This window comes from Hyaena hyaena, unplaced genomic scaffold, assembly GCF_003009895.1.
Source record: "Hyaena hyaena isolate Hyena2069 unplaced genomic scaffold, ASM300989v1 scaffold_29, whole genome shotgun sequence".
Lineage (NCBI taxonomy): Eukaryota > Metazoa > Chordata > Mammalia > Carnivora > Hyaenidae > Hyaena > Hyaena hyaena.
Window position 1 is genome coordinate 2,637,723 of NW_024080661.1, and position 22,294 is coordinate 2,660,016.

At 36.2% G+C, this 22,294-nt stretch overlaps 1 protein-coding gene across 1 annotated transcript in view; it reads right to left on the reverse strand.

Annotated features, from left to right (window-relative positions):
- Positions 1 to 22,294, reverse strand: part of SKAP1 (src kinase associated phosphoprotein 1) — a 280,793-nt gene that overhangs the window by 198,350 nt on the left and 60,149 nt on the right. The window contains exon 4 of the mRNA XM_039227907.1: positions 4,268 to 4,384. Within this exon, the coding sequence (XP_039083838.1) occupies positions 4,268 to 4,384 (117 nt within the window). The remainder of the gene's footprint in view (positions 1 to 4,267; positions 4,385 to 22,294) is intronic.

The following is a 22,294-nucleotide window of genomic DNA, read 5'->3' on the forward strand; positions in this document are numbered from 1 at the left end:
TTGGTTTTCTTTTTCTTCTTCTTCTTTTTTTTTTTTCCCCTGTGCACCTGGCCAGGTTTCTATATGCTTCTAGAGCTCTTTGTAGTCTTCACAAAACCATGATCCAAACACGACACGCACCATAGTTATTGCTTCTCACACTGACGTTATGGGTGGATGGGTCAGACCATGTGTCCTTTTATAATTGTACATTTAGGACACTGCTCTGGTTGGAGGAGGGATGCAGCAAAGCTGAAATATTTTAACAGTGACCTTTCATTTTCTAATAAAGATAAAATTCCAAAAGTCTAAACCAACTGACAAAACAAAAAAGGTTGAAGAACATCTTTTCTTCCTAAAGGATCACTTTAGCTCTCTCACCAGCAAGTGAAGACACTGACTTTGTATTTGTTCATTTGTCTACTTATTAATAGTGTGTTTCCCAATGAGATGGTAAACTCCACAGGACAGGGATTGTGTCTGATTTTTTACTGCATGTTTCACTGACTGCTTAGCACAATACCTTGGTAGTACCTTGTAGCCTCTAAATAAGTATTTAAAATAATGAATAAGAAGCATATCAAATGTAACTGTTCTCAATAATGGTAAAATCTAGTTATATGTAGGATATAGCATTTACTGAAAATTTTAACATCTTTATAACCTTCTCCTTAGTTTCACAGGAAATGTATGTATATTTACTTTTTAGGGGAAAGAAACAAACGTTTATTGTGCACTATGCATCAGGCACTCAGGCACTGTACTGGTTTCAGTGCTTTGCAGAAACCCACATTAAAACATTATCTCTCCCTCTTTTTTCTCCCTTTGCTTTTGTTTTGTTTCTTAAATTTCCCATATGAGTGAAATCATATAGTATTTGTCTTTCTCCAACTAACTTATTTTGCTTAGCGTAATACTCTCTAGCTCCATCCCTATCATTGCAGATGACAAGGAAAAAAAAAAAAGAAAAGAGGGAGGCAAACCATGAAACAGACTCTTACCTAAGGAGAGCAAACTGACAGTTACTGGAGGGGAGGGGAGGGGAGGAGAGGGGAGGGGAGGGTGAGTGGGTGAAATAGATGAAGGGAATTAAGGAGTGTACTTATGACGACCACTGGGTGTTGCACAGGAGTATTGAATCCCTATACTGTGCACCTGAAACTACTATTACGCTGTATGTTAGCTAACTGGAATTTAAATTAAAATGTTTAAAACGTGAAATTTAAAAAATATTTAAAAATAAACATTATTTCAACATCCTACAATCAAATTTCTAACACATAAACAATCTATTCCTACCTCTATCACTGACTTTGTCCCTTTGAGAATTCTCTTAACTTTTTTTTCTCCCTGAGAATTCTCTTAACTTTCAGGCCCAAAACTAAAAATTAAAATCTATTAAGTAAGAATTTAATATTCCTAATATAGTTAGCTCCTCTCTTATGGGGAACCATTATGGAGCAAAGTTTCCATCTTGGAATTTTCCAGATACTAGGTTTACCTTTTTCAACACCATTTTTTTTAATTTCAACTATTTTTAATGAAAATACTTTGAATCAAACTTTGTGTATATGTATAGTCTTAACCAAAATGTCTGATACATTAATCAATCTTCTTTGATAACACAAATGAGAGTGGTAAAGATGGCAGTAGAGTGGTTAAGAGCAGAGGTTCTAGAACTAGGCTGCATAGGTACAAATCCTGGCACTACTGCTTACTAGCTGTGTGATCTTAGAAAAGTTAACGTCCCTGGGTCTCTGTTTCCTTCTCTGTGAAATGAGGATAATCCTAATATCTACCTTTTAGGGCTCTTCACAGGATTAAATGACGATATATGCAAAGTACTTAGAACACAGATGCAAGGCACACGGTAAGAGCATAATAAATTCTAGCTAAAAAAGTTTTACTTTATTAAGGTAGTGAGCTCTTAGTTTGGGCCATTTATTTCTACAATATGATACAGTCCCAGTGTTTTTGAGTTCCTATATAAATTTTATTTCTTTACAAATTTTGTTTTCTATATAAATTTTTAGTTGTTTTCTTGTTTCTCGCCTCAATATTATTTAATTGATGCCTCTAAAGTGCCCCTTCTTCTAATTTGATGTTTCATCCTACTGTGGGTTGAGAAATCAAAATATGGTAATGGTTAGAAATTTGTAAGAAGAGGGGCACCTGGGTGGCTCAGTCGGTTAAGTGCCTAACTTTGGCTCAGGTCATGATCTCATGGTCCATGAGTTCAAGCCCCATATTGGGCTTTGTGCTGACAGCTCAAAGCCTGGAGCCTGCTTCAGATTCTACATCTCTCTCTCTCTGCACCTCCCTTGCAGTTCTCTCTCTCTCTTTCTCAAAAATAAATAAACATTAAATATTAAAAAAAAAGAAATTTGTAAGAACAGGAGGGGCGTCTGGGTGACTCAGTCGGTTAAGCATCTGACTTTGGCTCAGGACATGATCTCATGGTTCTCGCGTTCGAGCCCCGCATTGGGCTCTGTGCTGACAGCTCAGAGTCTGTAGCCTGCTTTAGATTCTGTGTCTGCCCCTCCCCTTCTTGTGTGTGTATGCTCACGTTCTCTCTATCACTCTCTCTGAAATAATAAATGAATAAACTTAAAAAAAAAGGAGATTTGTAAGAAGAGGCATCCCCAGTGAGCGCTTCAGGGGTTTTTCCAAGAATATGGTATGTAAGTGTTAACACAGCACTCAGGAACATCTATTTCCACTTAGAGGTCTTTCTGGATAACTTACTGTGTTCTCAGCTATATTTGGAAAAGTTGGAAGTACCAAATAAGTGACCTATAGCTTAATGAGGTGCTATGGTTCTAATTCTGTCAAGCATTAGATTAATCAAAAACAAATGAAAGGTTGGTTTTTTATGTTTTGCACTGTTAATTTTCTAAAATTATTAATAAGCTACCAGTGTAATTATTAAGCTTTCAGTCCAAACAATGTTTTTTGTGTAATGCTTGAATCAATATACAGATTCTAAACTGTAAGCCCCAATTTCTAAAACTTGGGTATTACTAACTGCGTTAGTATACAAATCTTGAGCAAAATAAAATGTTTCTGTGTGATTGAATCCATAGTTCTGATGTGGAGGTTATTAATTCAATGAAAGGGAGACAATATGAATTGTCAAAAAGGCTACATGAAATAAGAATTAATGGGTGAGTTCACTAATATCACACTCTATGTTAACTAACTGGAATTTAAATAAAAACTTCAGGAAAAAAAAGGATTAATGGATAAGTTAAAAAGAGAAAGGAATTAGGGCTTATAAACTCTTGGAAAATGCCACAGTCATAGGAAAACTTGACAAAAATAAATTAAAAGATTACAGGCTAATAAAGAGAAATAAGGAATAGTTTTCCAACTTTACTCCCAATCCCTAAGTGAATAATATGCTTCCAATTTAATATTCATTTTAGCAGCATCTCTACTTTTTCCCCCCACTGAAAAGGCACAAGAGAGAATTTGGTAAGATAACCGTGTGCATCAGTGATGATGATCAAACCGTCTGTTCAAGTGGCCAGGTGCCAGAAGAGGCATGGTGAACCCTCACCCTTGGGATATCTGAGTCCAAGCCAGAAACTAGCAGTTACCAAGACAAAATTTTTATATTCAAGTATTTAAAAAATTAATGCATATTTTGCATCCCACTCTATTACATACCAACGTATTTTTAATATAAAAGTGATGTTTATAACAGTTGAATTATTTAACTCCTCCCATTCCCAAATCTTCAAGGAAAATTAATGCTCCAGAAAGATTTACATTGTGGTTTTTGTGGCTTCTGCTTCCCTTTGAATAACACCAATATGGTCAGAGAGGGATAGGTGAGAAGCATGGGTAAAAATGGTATCTTATTATAATATTATGAGTTCAAGGGTTTCAAATAATCCACAATAAATCAATAATCCAATAATCACCAGATGAAAGGCTCTAATTCTCATGCAGTGCTGTGAAACTAAGAAACCTGAAAGACAGTGAACTGGGCAATCTTAAAATGCCCTCTTAGCTTTTGAGCTACAGTTCTTATAAAAAGATCAATAACCATGTCCTGCTCCAGCATGGAATTAGTGTTTCCCTAAATACATTAGCTTCAGAAGTACTGAACTACCTAGGAGGACCAGCACCACAACTAAGCAAATAGTTGTTCTTTGCCAACTAGAGATTACCAATACAGAAAACCCACTGAAGTCGGCTTGGTTCAAAATGACAAAAGGCAAAAACACCAAGACAAAAAGTAACAAAGTGCAGTCAACCCAAAATCCAGGAAGATGACACTCACCCTCATCTTGATAATCAGGCAAAAAAGGTGCATCTGATGTAAGAGAAGGGCCATGAGTCCCACTATGATTATCATCAGAGCTGTCTTGTCCAAGGAAACTTTCAGCTTGGTCTCCCCCTGAGGGAAAAAAAGGACAAAAATCAGGTCATACTTGGGACATCTTTATAAAGGTCTTTGTAGATTTCTTCTGCTATTCACCCCAAACCTCCCAAATATGACACGGTTACTATCTATTAACATGCGAGAAAAAGATAAATAGGAGCCAACTTACCTGGCTGGGAAATTTTTCACTCAACTAACTAACTAGAATTTAAACTATTATCAGAGAGTGGGAAGACCTCTTGCCACCAGAGAGAAACTTCTCCATCACATTTAAGATGAGAACACAGCTATATAAACACGCATTTATCTTCCATTAATTACAACCTTTATTCTGAATGCCTCTTTCTCTTTATATTTCCAAATGGAATAGAATAAATCACACAAAGGGTCAACCTATACATGATATAATGTAACAAAGGGTTAACCTATACATAATATAATGTAACAAGGCCAATGTTCTTTCCTTCTCTGAAAACTAAGAGACTTAAAAACAGAGAGAACCTAGACTTTGCTGGATTCTATTCCAATTTAAATCACTACTTGTTTTGCAATCTCAAGAAAGTTCTCTCTTTATAATTCTAGTTTACAGCCTATGCAACCAACCTCTTAGGAATTCTAAAAGCCCTAAGAAGGTAATATTTGTTCTGTAAAATGGCTTTGATGAAAGGTAATGTATATGCAATACTGAATTATGCAATTAAAACAATGCTAATCCCTTTTGGGTGTTTTCAACATACATTGGATTATAGTTTGTAGAAGTGGCCCATGCTATTATGATACTTTAAAAGATTCAGATGGAAGATGTTCAATCATTCAGAAACCGGAAGAAAAGACTCTGCATTGCAAATGGCTTTCCTTAAAATCCCCCAAACAGAGGTACAGTCGGCTGATAAAAGGACACCAACAGCTGCTCAGTTCATTTCACAAACATGAAAAGGGGATTTTCAACAGAATTTAATATTATCTCAAATACTAATTTCCAAAGGAAATCACCAATGCTAATCTCCGTAAACACTGTAGAGTTTTGGCCCTGGATTTCAACGAGGGAGCAGTGAAACCAAACAACCTACATAGAATCTGTATTGCCTCACTTTAAAGGTTTATTTCCTACAATTAAACTGGAAGGATAGGGAGGATATAAAATGATAAAAAGAGAATGGCTGTAGCCTTCTCTTTCCATAAATTAGATGATCATATCTAGACTCCTCTACGAATACTCAATGGTAGGTAGCTTGTCCATAAATGAGTTGAACACCTGCAGATACGGGACTTTAGAAATAAACTATGGGCTTTATTGTGGAAAAGAAAAGTTAACAACAACAATCATCCCCACCTCCACCTCACACAGTGGCTGCTGGTCAGAGCCAGAAGAAACGTTCTCCTTTATTAGGATACAAAGCTTATTATAGTTATGCTAAAGTCTCATTGTGAAATTTCGCTTATAACCAGAAAATTTTTTTTAAATGGACTGAAGGTTAAAGGACTCAAATTTTACATCACTGCAAATCCACTGAAATTATATTATCAACACAACCTAACAGACTGCTTTGGCAAGTAACTTGAAAGTGAGCTGTGAGGTTAAAGGAATTTTAAAAATTTGAGCCAAACCAAAATCCACTTTTAGAAAAAGAAGAAGTAGTTTGAACTGCCAAGCAATATTTAACATTTTGTAGCATATATTGAACATTATTTATCAACTATTGTTCTGGACTCAATTTTCTGCTGGCTTCAGAAATTTGACAAAACTACCCTTACATATTCTAGCATTCCAGACCTTTTTTAAAAAATAAGCAGATCAGGAGGGACTTTGTTTTGTTGTATTTTAATTAACTACTTAATTAGTTTTATTGTTTTTTAATTTTTTTAATGTTTTATTTATTTCTAGGAGAGAGAGAGAGAGACAGCGTGAGCAGGGGAGGGTCAGAGAGAGAGGGAGACACAGACTCTGAAACAGGCTCCAGGCTCTGAGCTGGCTGTCAGCACAGAGCCCGACGCGGGGCTCGAACCCCCGAACCGCGAGATCATGACCTAAGCGAAAGCCGGACACTTAACCGACTAAGCCACCCAGGCGCCCCGTTACTTAATTAATTTTAGAAAGAGAGAGTGCATGAGCTGGGGAGAGGGTCGGGGTGGGGCGTGGGGTTGGGGAATGAATCCCAAGTAGGCTCCATGCCTAGCGTGGAGCCTGACATTGGACTCTATCCCACAAATCTGGGATCATGATGTGAGCTAAAATCAAGAGTTGGACGCTCAACCGACTGAGTCACTTAGGCCCCCTGTTTTGTTGTATATTAAATGAAAATTTTATTTTGGTATAATTTTAGATTTATTATAAATATTGCAAAGATAGTACAGAGGGTTCCTGCACACCTTTCACCCAATTTCTCCCAATGTCAACTTCTTACATAACTAGGCTATGTCTGTGAAAACCAAGAAATTAACATCAGTACCTTGCTATTAACTAAACTATAGACTTTGTTTGGATTTCACTAGTTTTTCCACTAACGTTCTTTTTCTATTCCAGGATCCATTTCAATTGCATTTAGAGTCTCCATTTAAAGAAATCTCATCCAGGGGCGCCTTGGTGGCTCAGTCGGTTAGGCATCCAACTCTTGATGTTGGCTCAGGTCATGATCTCATGATTCATGGGATCGAGTCCACATTGGGCTCTGTGCTAAGCATGGAGCCTGTTTGGGATTCTCTCTCTCCCTCTCTCTCGCTGCCCCTCCCCCACTCACACTTTCTCTGTTTCTCTCAAAATAAATAAACTTGAAAAAGTATCTCATCCAAAATACCTGCTTGGATTTGGCATTTGATTTACCAACTTCAGATGGAAAAGTCACTTCCATGTGGTTCCTATGGTTTCTGGACATGGTTACCCAAGGTGGGCTTTTAACAGCTATTCCTGTGCCAAATATAAGACCATGCCTTTGTAAAGTATTAATAGCAAAGGTATACAACTCAATGCAGCAAAAACAGAGCCTGGGTCAGGATTAAAATTGTTGTGGTGGGGGAAACATTTAAAAATATGTTTTACATCCAAGCGTAATTAGTTCCTGATGATGGAAATGTTGCTAGAAATGTTTTTAGTGTCACATCAAGTGGCCCAACTCCCTTGGGCACACACAGGAAAAAGCCTATAACAGTATATAAATAGACACTCCCGTGTAATTAAAATGATTACAACTACTCAAGATGCATGGGTGAAAAGTTTTATAGGAGAACCAGCAATTACTGTGATCATTTTGGATTTGTTTAAGTTTAGAACATTATTTTTCCTTAAAACATAACTGCAAGTGATCACTGGATTCATCTGCAGCTCTGAGAATCACAGTTCCAAGTGGCCACTACTGTTGTCCAGTGGGATCAGACATAAATGATCACAAACTACAGTGACAGACACTTTCATTCTGCAGCTCTACAATTAGGGCTTAGAACTCCATCTGCTTAGAGTGGCTTTCTCACAAGCAAGACCCCTTGCCACTAGAGACATACTTTCCCATTGCGACTTGCTCAGAATCAATATATTTCTACACAGATATATATTCTAACACACAATATCTCCATTAATCACATCCACCACCTCTGGTCCCTTTTCTTTGTATTTCTATACAAGATCTGGGGAAACTATATCAAGTGTTCATCTGCTATTAGCTGGTAATTTGCTGCTCTATCCCAAGTGTCATAAGAATTGGGTGCTGGATACACTCCTTAGTATATTCAATGGCAGTTCTCCACTGAGTGTTGTGCTGAGGGGCCTATAAGGGGGATGATTTTTCTATTGTTCTTTCCTGAGAGTCAAACTCAATTTCATTCATGCTCCATAGAATGATAAGTTGGGAATTTCTGATGTTTGGAGCAGAAATATAAAGCAGCTTTGTGTCAGGTGTGAGGTAATTATTTGCTAGGGTTTCTGTGCTATTTGTTTTTATTCCCTGTGTTTTCATTAACAGTTAATGAGTTCCCCACCCCCCGCCCTTAATTCTGAAACAATAGCTTGGCCACTAGAAGTTCACTTTTTTCTGCCATGGATTCAACCAGCTGTTGCTGCTCCATAAACTTTATGGAGAAGTGAATTAAACTGCTAAAAACTTTCATTTCCTAATTCAATTCCAAATAAAACAGGGGAAAAACTGAACCATGATGATGTTCCCCTTGTAACTATTTTGACTCACAGCAAACCCATCTGATTCTTAACTTACAGGTACTATTTAGGGACAAAAACAGGCCATAATGACAACTTTACTAAAGAACTGAAAACAGACCAAAAGCAGTTTAAGCATAAAAAGTAACGTGACAATTAACAAATAGATAAAACATATAAGTATATGTTTGCTTATTTGACATGTAAAGGTTCAATAGTTTTTCCATGTTAATATGAAGCCATCATCTTTTACTTCTAATTAATTGTCAGCTATATTATAAAGGCTCTATTCACGTATGCAACCAACTGTTTCTATGGCGTGGTTCAAAATTCCTGGGGTTTGCTATCACTTCACCAAGTATCTCTGGATAAAATAAGGAAATTGAAATTAATATAGAATTGTCCACAATTTTTTTGTTCTTTGTTTTTATTGTTGCTGTTGGAAGGGAACTCACGACTTCTGACTCTATTTAATATTTAAGAACCCATGATCACACAGCTCCCTCTTTAAACTAATAAATCTGAAAGAAAATGCTATAAACAAAGGTCCCTGATCCAAATCCAGTTAGTTTTCATGCTTCTTAGCATTAATATTGCCAGGTTTTCACAGACCAATTTAATGGTAATGCAGTTCCCAAAGCTGAACTAAGGTAAGATTAGAAAAACTACAGCTTATTATAACCATCCACCTAAGTTACTGAATATCACACCAACTAGAATAGGTTGGGTATATATGTGTCCATATATGTGAAATGTTCCTCAAATGTAAATATGTTATGGAGTCCATTTGCAACACCAAAGCTAAAGTTCTGTCAACACTTCCATTATAAATTAGATAACATTTTGCACATACTCATGCATTAGAAAATGTATGGTGTTTCCCACAGAACATCTTAGAAGCTTCACCAATTTCTAAATATCAATTTGGATTTGCGTGGTTAGTTCTTGTGATTAATCCACATGTAGTGAAGGTCTCAAATTCTTCTCCATTCTATAGAGTCTGATTTCCTGCCCATCTCCTTCCTCGCCAGCCTCCCCCGCCCCCACCGCCCTGCTACGTCTGCCATAACTCAATGTATAAATATTCTTTCTTCTCCCAAGGCCCTGGCAGTAAGTGTAATAGTACTGAGTGTCATTAAGTCTACAGAACAAATGATAGGCCAGGTAAAGAAAGTTTCCATTTATCATCCTTTTATTTATTTTTTTTTAATTTTTTTTTAATGTTTTATTTATTTCTAGGAGAGAGAGAGAGAGACAGCGTGAGCAGGGGAGGGTCAGAGAGAGAGGGNGCTCTGAGCTGGCAGTCAGCACAGAGCCCGACGCGGGGCTCGAACCCACGAACCATGAGATCATGACCTAAGCGAAAGTCGGACGCTTAACCGACTAAGCCACCCAGGCGCCCCTCATTTATCATTCTTTTAAAAAGTTGCTCCAACTAGATCTTGAATGTACAAGAAATAAATTGAGCTTAATGTTAAGTTTTTTTAGCTCATGATACTGTTTACTAACTGTATTATTTTCATCATGCTGAGAATAACAGCCTTCTTAAGAACCTTTAGGGATATCATTGCAGAGAACAGCAGTCCAAATGATTAGAAATGGAATCAAATGGATTAGATGCTTATAGCACAGTCACTACAACACCTGTGAATCCAACAACCAAAAGGACAGCATAGCTTAATACTATTTCCAAAATGAACTACAACTATCAGTGGGGGGTTGGACGGGAAAATGACATGGGAACCAACTAAAAAGTTTTTTTCCCCTCCTTCAAAAAAGTGGTCTTTTATGATGCAGTTCTTCATTTTGACCAGTAGGGTGGGCTGCAGTGTGTAGCATCATCCTAGTTCTATTAAAAAAAAAAAAAAAAAAAGGTCGCCACCAAGTGAACCCTCCAGCTCCTATCCCTCCCCCACCAGAAAACGCTGAGATTTTTAACCCTTCTTAGGTTTCACATGAGGCATAACTTCTGGACATTAACAAACTGGAGGACTGACAGCAACAAATCTAAACCAAATAATTGTATATGGACAACGCACACTTCATAAAGCAAATTATAGCCTGTCAGCAATCATTCTGGCTTTATAATAACACGTTCTATCTACTACTGTTATTGTTCAACTGGTACTAAAGTGGAGCCTGCTGAGTTAGAATATTTTCAATAGTAATGAGATTTTGACAGAATTCAAAACATGTAAACCTAAGTATTTGGTATATATGGATAAATATACCATAAAATAAATGCATTTATCATATGGCAACCAGGCAAACATAACCTGGAATTATTGGTTCATAGTTCTGTTTTCCTTGGACCACTGTATTTTTCAGTGTTTAATTCTTATTATGAAGCTATTCATCTGAATTCTCAACATGCTTTGACTTACAGAAGAAAGTTGGCTGTAGAGATAATAAAAATACAGCAGCTTACTGAAGTCTTACTGGGTACAGGCTCTAGGTCAAGATTCTTCATGTACTATCTCATTTAATTCTCAAGCTAATCCTGTGGAATATTAGCTGCAGATAAAGAAATTGAGACACAGAGATTAAATAACTTACCCAAAGTCACAGAAGTGACTCATAAGTGGCAGAGCTAGGCTTTGACCCCTCCTTGTCTGATTACTAAGCTCTTGTTCTAGGCCCCTGAGCTGTACAGTCTCCAAATCTGCATGCTTTGTAAATCATGATCATTACTCAAAAGCAGGCAAAGCATACTATATGACAGTCAACAACTTGGATTTATGGCATATGCTATTAATTAGTGTTTTTTCTTTACTTTGGTAAGTAAATCTATACTCAAAATTATAAATTATTTTTTTTTCCGAGAGAGAGACAGACAGCGTGAGCAGGGGAGGGTCAGAGAGAGGGGGAGACACAGAATCCGAAGCAGGCTCCAGGCTCTGAACTAGCTGTCAGCACAGAGCCCAACGCGGGGCTCGAACCCATGAACTGCGAGATCATGACCTGAGCCAAAGTCGGACGCTCAACTGACTGAGCCTCCCAGGCGCCCCTCAAGAGTATAAATCATTATAAATAGTAGTAACACTAGTAACCACATTAGGTATTGAACTAATCAACAAATCCAAATGTGGTCAGTGATTTCGTGAAGAAGGAGCTGGTTCAATTCACGGGTTCAAATTTACTGTAGTAGTAGTATTGTTGCAGTGATTTTAATTTTAATTAAAAAATTTTTTTTATTTGAGAGAGAGAGAGAGCACTCACGCAAATTGGGGAGAGGAGCAGAGGAAGAAAGAATCCCAAGCAGGCTCCACACTCAGTGTGGAGCCCAACCCAGGGCTCAATCCCACAACGCTGGGATCATGACCTGAGCCGAAATCAAGAGTTGGATGCTGAACAGACTGAGCCACCTAGGTGCCCCTACAGTGATTTTTAAAATAACACCTTTTGGCATGGATTTCATGCTTACAAAAGATGGTACCTGCTTTGGGTTTTGTCATATCAATATACTGAATTTTTTCCCAGCATCTTCTGTTTGATATTATTGGACCCTGGGTATTTTTGACCCTGCTCCATAGAAAATGAGCTAACATACTCCACAGCCAAGTTAAATTAACCTGGCTTAATTAAAGAATGTACTCCCTTTCTGGCACTATCATGTTTTAAGTCTCACAGTAGGAAAATGCCTCAAAAATATATATAATTACCTATGAATGTAGCAATTTTATTACTATTGGTTCGTCCTGCTCTCTCCTCCCATCTTTTTGTTTCCTTCTCCCAAGTGACAAATCGTAGTAGACCTTAGCATCCACTTCCAGTCCTGATGTCTGGTAGGATCTATTATACCTCAGTTAGTTTACTGACATTTCTTCTTGAGAGAAACTATAAGGCCAGTGGATCCCAGTCTCTTCTGCTAAAGAAAAACAGAACTACATGATCTATAGGGCTAAGGTCAGGTGTAAGTAAAGAGTCCAAAGAGGAAAAGATAAAACAATGTAAAATAAAGAATAGACTATGGGTAAGATTAGCAGGCTTGAAAATCTGAAATGACTTTTTAAAAAAAATGTTTATTTTTTATTTTTTACTTTTATTTAAAAAAAATTTTAATGTTTATTTATTTTTGAGAGACAGAGAGACAGAGTGTGAGCAGGGGAGGGGCAGAGAAAGAAGGAGACACAGAGTCCGAAGCAGGCTCCAGGCTCTGAGCTGTCAGCACATAGCGCGACGCAAGGCTCAAACTCATGAACTGTGAGATCATGACCTGAGCCGGAGTCAGTCGCTTACCCGACTGAGCCACCCAGGCGCCCCCAAAAATGTTTATTTTTGAGAGAGAGAGAGAAAGAGAGAGACAATGAGGGAGGGACAGAGGGAGAAGGAGACAGAATCCAAAGCAGGCTCCAGGCTCTGAGCTGTCAGCAGAGAGCCCAACATAGGTCTCTAACCCACAAACCATAAGCTCATGACTTGAGCTGAAGTTGGACACTTAACCAACTGAGCCACCCAGGTACTTGTGAACATGAAATGACTTTTAACGTACTGAAGAGAAGGTGAGTTTTCTTTGTGAGTAACAGAGACCTCCAATACCATGAGAGATGAAATGACAGAGGGTGACAAGGTTTGGCCTCCCCACACCTACCCCACCTCAGAAAGAGACTCCTGTTCATGTATGAAAACAACACATAACAATAACACCAACAATCGAAATCTCTCACTACCAACAATTCCATTCAACGTTTGGTCCTTTCTGGAACAGAAGTTTCACATGGAAGAGTGTTTCCTTATTTTTAAAATTTATTTTTCCTTTTTTATTAGGGTATCACTAACATAAGGGAAGTGCACAAATCTTAAGGAGGATAAGTGGGTATTGCATTTAAAGTTTAGGGAAATGCCTTCTGGAGACGAACTGTGATCAAAAACTGTGTCAGGCTGGCAAGTCTGTGTAAATACGTTATCAGCTGACAAGGGTAGCTGTGAAGATTGGTTCTTTTACTCTTTGCCTCACAAGAGTCAGCAGGAATTGGAAGCTTCATTTTGCATATCATGTAATTCCCTTGTCCATGACTAAGCTATCCCTTTCCTGTATTAGTGTGACTTCAACCACCCTGGTAAACAGTAACTATTAAACAAGTTTCTGAGAGAGGTATGTGTTGATGGGAAGCACAGCAAAAATTAATGCTTTATAATTAGGCTCGACTATCATATTATTTAGCCTCCAATTACAAACAAATTCACTGGGTTTCAAGTCCAAAGACTTAACTTACTCATAGAAGTTTTAAACAGAAAACCAAAAAGGTTTGTATTCCACTTCACCACACATTACACATTTCTCTCAATATTTTGTGTCCAGAGCATGAAAATTCATTAGAAGCAGAATTCCTGAAGTAGATTAATTCTTATGCCCAAATTTTCAGTTCAGAAACTGTACTCCTCACATACTTTTCTGTATCATCCAGGGATAAGACTCTACAAGAGAAATCGTTTACACGTTTTTTTCCTCAACAAAAGTTCCCAAACTAATAAAACTTAAAGCAGTCATTTATTTATCAGTTTCATTCTTTGCATTTGCATAAAGACAAGAACCTTCATCAACTTTTAATGATCACATATGGAAAAAAAAGACTGAGAAAGGGTAAGAAAGGTATTCTTTATCGATGACCATAGGTATTGTATGATACTAGTTTATTATTTATTTTGAAGTTCACTTTTAAGTGATCAGTCAACTCAACACGCTTATATATTGCTGGTCCTCAAACACTAAACAACAGAGAATGCTGTTATTTCATACCATCATCAGGATCCTGCCTATAAATTAAATTCATATGTAAAAATAAGTAAGTAAAGGAAAGAAACTTGAACGGATATGAAACTACCAAATCATGATTCTACTGAAAAAGAGCTCACTACTGTGTCAGATGAGTTCATTTTGTAAGCTTTTTTTTGGTCCCCAGTTTTATTGAGATATAACTGACACAACATTATATTAGTTTCAGGTGTACAAAATTGTGATTTGTATATCTTGTGAAATGATCACCACAGTAAGTAAGTGATCACCATCACTTCACATAGCTACAAAATTTTTTTCTTATGAGAACTTTTAATATCTACTCTAGTTATCCAAATATACAACACAGTATTGTCAATGATAATAAACTTCTTTATTAGATTAAAAAAAAAAAAAAGCATGCCGAGAGCAAAAATTTCAAACATTCCAGGAAGGTATATAGTGAAATCTCATTTTCTTTTGCGTCTCTTGGTCCTTCTCTCCAGAGGCAACCATTGTGAGGATTTCTGGGTGTTCTATAAATTTTTTATCTCAATATAGCAAGAGTCTGTGTCAGTGGATTATTTTTTAAAACAAATGTTAGCATTTGTCCTGTTCTGTATTTTGCTTTTCTTCCTATGCATTTATTTTGGAGGTTCTTCCATATCCACACATACAGATTTATCTCATTTCTCATTTTAACCAGTATTTAGTTAAAAATAATATATGCACATGGTGAAAATTCAGATAGTACCAAAAGAGATAAATAATGAAGCCTTTTTCTTCCACTCATATGGATACCCCCCTCAGCAGAAGTTACCACTGTTCATAGATTCATGTGTGTCCTTCCAAAAATATTCTGTACGTGAAAGCAAGCACATCCGCAAGACACATGTACAAACACATGGAGAATTGTACACTGTATGTCCAAATTGCCCTTTCATTTAACAATATGCCTTGGAGAACTTTACATGTTACACATATATATGTATTATGTTCTTTTAACACGTATGTAATATTCCATTAAGTGATTGTGACATCATTTATTTAACTAGTCCCTTAATGCTAGACATTCAGGTTGCTTGGAGTCTTTGCTATTCTAAGGAATGCTTGTATATAATGTGTTGTGTAGAGAATACAGAAGGCAGCAGCATTGGATTCCAATGATTTCTTCCTTCAACTGCATGAAATCCAGTTTTGTTTTGTTTTTTAACCAACAATAGGTTTTACTTTTTATTTTCTTCCAATTCTTTTTCTTGTGTCTCAATATCATCTACTCCAGAATAAGGCATTTAGAAAGAATATAAAAATCTTAGAAAACTTTAACATTGAAAAAAGTTAGTCTTTTTATTTAAAAATTCTTAACTCTTCTGACAATAGCTACAAAACTGTATTAATTTTAGAATATACCGATCCACTCTTTAAAAAAAAACAAACCACCAAACAGTAGATGTATAGGAAGTAAAATATTTGAAAAGGTATCAAAGTCAGTAATTAACTTCAGAAACAACTTGTGTGTATATCCACTTTCTACAGATTAATTTGTATAAAATGTAGGAAATAAGGAAAGGAGGAAAGGCCTAAAGGAAGTCAAGTCACAAAAGCAGCTGTCAAGATTGTTGATGCTAAGAGGTTGGGCAAAAGCCAAAAGGCAGGAGCATTCGTCCTGTGTACATTTCCCGTTATTAAATCTCCAAAAGACACAGAAAACATTCTGGAAGATTTCTTTATAAAAAGTAGTATAGGTTAGGATATTCTAGGTTCATAACCAACACTTGTGTTTATAAAATATTAGCATTCCGGGAATAGTGATAGAAAAGATATTTAACAATAAATTACAAATATTGTAAATTCAGACTTTTTCTTACAGTTGCAAACACGTCATAAATTTGGGCTGTGTTTCTTTGTATAAATCCTACTTACGACTGTGCTAAAGGCTTTTGGCATGAATGCAAAGAGTATTTTCATAAATAAAACTTAGTAAAATCACTGTACACTCCATTAATTTAAAAACACTTCTCTTCAACTTCAAAGGGAAACCCTTTTCTCCTTTTTTAGTGCAAAGATGGTGTTTCTTTGCTGCTTTAATGGTTTGCTTCTTGTAGCTGTCATAACTACATGCCCCAAGTATGTGATAGTAAGAGACGAGAAGTTAAATGACATCTTTGCTTCGATTCAACATGTTTCAGACATTACAGAGCAGCAAGCTCATCAATCTAACCTCAGAAGTGCCTACCAATAAAAATTCTGCACACACATCCTTTAAATGCAAACCTCACAAATAAATACATGGCCCTATACTAGGGATCAGCTGGAATGGATGAATTTTATGTGAAGACGTGATGTATATATTGTTTAAGTTCCGTGTATGGGATATACTCACATAAACTTACTTTGAAACATAAAAATAATACTTTGGTTTTGTGTGTAGTAAGTGACTACCAGGCGGCAAGCACTCCTCCCGAGGTTATCATATCATTACAACTTCTTACAACTTACAGTAACTATGAGGTAGATATTATTAGCAACATTTTGTCGATGAAGAAGTTATGTCACTTGCCATAGCTCACACAGTTTGTAAGTAGAAGGGCTGGGATTCAAATTCAAAACTCAGGCTCTTTCTATCACAAAACATTAAACTTGCATTTAAAAAAAAAAAAAAAGCTAACTATTCTATGTATTTTGTGTCCAAGGCACATAAAATATCTAAGCATTAATGTACTAGTTCTCTCAATAGAAATATAAGAATAATGTCACACTTTTTATTAATCTCAACCTTTATTTTTTTTATCTTTGCATTATGGAGAATTTTAAATGCATACAAAAGACAAAACAGTATAATAAATTCCCGTGTACACATCACCCATCCTCAACAACCTGAGTCCATTTATGATCCATCTTGTCTAATATATATACCCCCACCCCATTTCTTCCTTCCTCTCCCATATTATTTTGAATACTATGTCAGACATCTATTACTTTAACTTTAAATATCACAGTATACATCTAACATAGGGCTCTTTATCATATATATATGTATATATATATATATATATGCATAACACCATTGTTACACCTAAAATAATTAACAATAGATTCTTTTTAAATTGAAGTATAATTGATATACTATCTTCTATTAGTTTCAAGTGTACATCATAGTGATCCAATATTTACATATATTATGAAATGGGCCCCATGATAACTCTAGTTAGCATCTGTCATCATACAAAGTTATTACAGTATTATTGACTATATTTCCCATGCTGTACATTATGTCCCTGTCACTTATTTATTTTATAACTGGAAGTTGGTACTTCTTAATCCTCTTCACCTATTTCAGCCACTCTGGTAACCAACAGTGGTTTCCTATATCTATGAATCTGTTTCTGTTTTATTTTGTTTGTTCTTTGTTTTTTTTTAATTTTAATGTTTTAATGTTTATTTATTTTTAGGAGAGACACAGAGACAGAGTGTAAGCAGGGGAGGGGCAGAGATAGAGGGAGACACAGAATCCAAAGCAGGCTCCAGGCTCCAAGCTGTCAGCACAGAGCCCTATGCGGGGCTCAAACTCACAGATTGCGAGATAATGACCTGAGACAAAGTTAGATGCTTAAGTGACTGGGCCACCCAGGCATCCCCATTTGTTTTGTTTTTTAGATTCCACATATAAGTGAAATCGTACAGTATTTGGCTTTCTCTGACTGACTTATTTCACTTAGCATAATGCCCTCCAGGTTGATCCATGCTGTCACAAATGGCAGGATTTCATTCTTTTTAACGGATGAGTAATATTCCATTGTATAAATATACCTCATCATCTTTATTCATTCATCAATGGACACTTCGGTTACTTACATATCTTGGCTACTATAAATAATGCTGCAATGAACATAGAGGTGCGTATACATCTTTGAATCATGTTTTTGTTTTCTTTGGATAAACACCCAGAAGTAGAATTGCTGGATCATATGGTAGTTCCATTCTTAATTTTCTGAGGAAATCCCAAACTGTTTTCCATAGTGGCTGAACCAATTTACATTCCCACCAACAGTGTGCAAGAATTCTCTTTTCTGCACATCCTCGTCAACACTTGTTATTTCTTGTCTTTTTGATAATAGCAAATCTGACAGGTGTAAGGTGGTAGCTCATTGTGGCTTTGAGTTGCATTTCCCTGATGATTAGTGAAGTTGATCGTCTTTTTACATGTTTGTTGATCATCTGTGTGTCTTCTTTGGAAAATGTCTATTAAGTCCTCTGCCTACTTTTTAATCAGGTTGTTTGGGTTTTGTTTTTTTTTTTATATTAAGTTATATCTTTATATACTTTGGAATTAACTCCTTATCAGATGTATGATTTGCAAATAAAAATATGTCCCATTCAGGAGGTTGCCCTTTCTTTTTGATGGCTTCCTTTGCCATGCAAAAGCTTTTTACTTTGATGTAATCAATAGTAGATTCTTAACATAAAATATTTAATGTTCAAATTTCTAATTCTCTCATAGATACAATTCTTTATAGTTTGACTCAAGGTGAAAATGAGGTCTACGCATTAGTTGATATGCCTTTTAAATCTCCTTTTTTAAAGTTTATTTATTTATTTTTGAGAGAGAGAGGGACAGAGAGAGAGAGAGACAGAGAGAGAGAGAATAAGCAGGGAAGGGGCAGAGAGAGACAGAATTCCAAGCAGGCTCTACACTATCAGCGTGGAGCCCAACACAGGACTCAATCTCACAAATTGTGAGATCATGACCTGAGCTAAAATTGAGTCAGACACTTAACCAAACTAAGTCACCCAGGTGCCCCTTAAATCTCTTTTAATCTGATAAGGCTTTATAATAACATTTTCTTTATTCACTTTGCATTATTTGCAAACTATATTTTTACGCAATTTACTTTGATAAGAGCTACAGACTTTCATAATAAGATTTTTAAGATTCACACAGTAGAAATTTTTCTTATGAAAATATACCGAATAATTTTCTCAGAAACTTTCCACACCCCTCATGAAGATACTCAATATTCAAGCTGGCAAGAAATTTTACTGGCTCATAGTGACCACTGGATAAGAAAAAAAATTTTTTGTTATATATATTTACATATGGTCTTTCTTAAAGTTTTATTTAAATATTATGTCATTTGCTTTAGACTCTAGGTCCATGGTGGGCAATTTTTCTAATATTCATTATAATGTTTTTCTAGTAATATATTTCTAATTATAAACATTATATCTTGTAACTCAAATTTTATAATTAGCTCATTTTATAAAAAGGGAAACTAAACAAAATGAAGTAAATCAGTTTGCTTAATGCCACGAAGTCATACTGTCATCATATCTAAAAGGTAAAACTAATGTTTAACATCTGATCAATATCTTGCTTTAGTACCTGATTAATAAAATGTAAAAGCTCTACAGCAGATTCCAGTGAATTTTCTTTGTAACTTTAAGAGAAACATTAAATAGGAAAAAAAAGTTCTTAAAACAAGCAGGACTTGAATTGTGAAAGGAATCTATGTCTTATTAAAAAATAAAAATAAAAAGCGTTTCCCATGTTCTCCAATCATATTTGAGTTCATTAAAAGAGCTCTTTTACTTACATTCCTTCCACATGAAAATAATAAATTATTTGGATTATGTTTTATTTTCCCTATGCTTCATTCTTTATTAATGAACATCATTCAGGAAGGTGACAGTGGACCAATAAGAAAATTTGGGTGGAAATGTGAGGGGAAGAATTGCCATTAACAGACTCGTAAATACACACCACGTCTCTCACTGTTCACTATGTCCAGGTACGGTGCTGGGACTCGTACATACCACCACTCATCCACATAACAGCACTGCAGTGAGACAGTGAAATACAGTGACAAAGAGCATGGGCTCTGGGACTATGAATGAGCATGGGGTCTCTTACTGGGGTGACAAAAATGTTGAAACTAGAGAGTGGTGGTAAGTGCACAACTCAATGAGATACTAAAAACCACTGACTTGATTATTTTGAAAGGGTGAATTTTATGTTATGTGAATTATATCCCAAAAAGCGTATGCTACGGAGTCAGCCTGACCAAGTTAGAATCCTTAAGGGGCACGACCTTGAGCAATTCTCAACCTCTCTGTGCCTCAGTGCCCATGTCTGTCAAATAGGTTTATTAGTACCTACTTTATAGGGCTGTTCTGAAATTGTAATAAGATAATATACATATAGGACTTAGCACAGTGTTTGGCTCATCTCCCATTTTATAGATAAAGAAGCTGAGTTTCAGAGAAATCAAGCAACTTGCTAAGGTCACATGACCCTTAGCTAAATGGTTTAAGTGGGATTTGAACCAGGTCTGTCAAGACTCGACGTCCATGGCATGTTTCTTCTCTAGAACAGAGATAAGACTCTCCCTAACACTATTCAATGGTCACTCTTCTACCACATTAACCTGGGATTGAATGGAATGATGGATAAGAAAAATTTTGTGTGGAATCTTCTCTATGTCTGGGCAGTCCATCCTCCCAAGCATCTTTTTTTAAAGGTTACCCTTTCAACACACTGTACCAACTCATCACAGACTTTCCCATAACCAGATGCTTAAATGTGTACTACTAAAGAGATTTGTAAACAAGGGATCTTTTATAATTAAGAACTATTTTCCTTCCAGGCACCAGATTCTAGTTTAGTCTAAATATCCTGAAGAACACAAGTGTGTATTTAGGCAAATGCATGGAGTTAATAAAATTCATTCCATCACCTTCCTGCCATAGATAAAAATGATAAGAAAGTTTGGGGCCATCATTTCTGTCCTTTCTCACTCCCTTCCCAATACTCCCTAGTCTTCCAGGGCTTTTTAAATTCTTCTGCCAGCTGTTCTCTTATTTACATATTCCTATTCTTTTCACATTCCTAAAATGTCCTATAGTACCTTTAAGAGACCTGTTAGTGCGCCCACACATCCTGCCAGTTTCTAAAGCATGCAATCACTAAGACCCAATCAAAAGAGCAAGGTGAAAGATACTCCCTCAAAAACCATCTTAGGGGAAAGATCAAGGTTGGGGCCCAGACGTAAGGATGGGTTTTCCAACTTGATCTTTCCTTATATTTGCTTCCAAATGAGCAAAGTGTCTGCTACCTATATCCAGTCATTGTTGAGAAGCAAATAGAGTTGTCTGTTCTAAGTAAACTCTTTTTAGTTGGCCCGTTGGCTGCTACCTCTGTCCTCTAAGAGAGAAAGGCTGCGTAGAAGTTGCTGTAAACGGGAAGGTAACCGCAATGCGGCCACCACAAGAATCTGGTAATTCTGCCCTTTGTCTCTGTGGTCCCATATAGTCTCTGTGTTAAACTTCAAAGTATCTTCTCTTCTCAACACATTACTATGCTGTATCTCTGATGCTAATTCTTTATTTCTCCTTTAGGTAATTAATTCTACTCTCACAGTTCCATTCGTTTCTGCCAGTTCACATTCATGTTCTAGCCCCTGTGGATTTTGGTTAACATCTGTTAAACCCTGAACTATAGAGGGCCATTGCCTGAAGAGCATATTCCACACTTTGCAAAGCAAACTGCTACATTATTACATATAATTCTCTATTCTCGGTCTATGTTTTTAGCCATAAATCCTTTAGGACAGTGAGATATACAGTAATACATCACATTATTTAAAATATTATAAATACTATGACCAACTTACAAGAGTCAAAAAGCTTTAAAAATGTAAGATATTTATTTCTTACAGTATGTTTTTAAGGAAAACCTTATATAGACTTGAAATACACTGAAAGTATGAGCTAGAAAAATTAAAATTTTCATGAAACTAGTATCACTCCTCACAATTTGAATTTCTCTATGGCATTACTACTTACTGACAGTGGATACATTGACAATTTTAAGAACATAAAAAATTGGAAAAGTTTACCATTGATTTTAAAAAGTTTTAGAGCAAAATAGTTAATAAAATTATTTGTAAGCTTGATCTAAAACTCTCTGTGATTCTCTGAAAAAATAAAAATCCTCCATTTATAATAGGTTAATTAATTAATATTCAGAATGAAGTTTCTGACATTCTCAACCACGGTACTAAAAAGG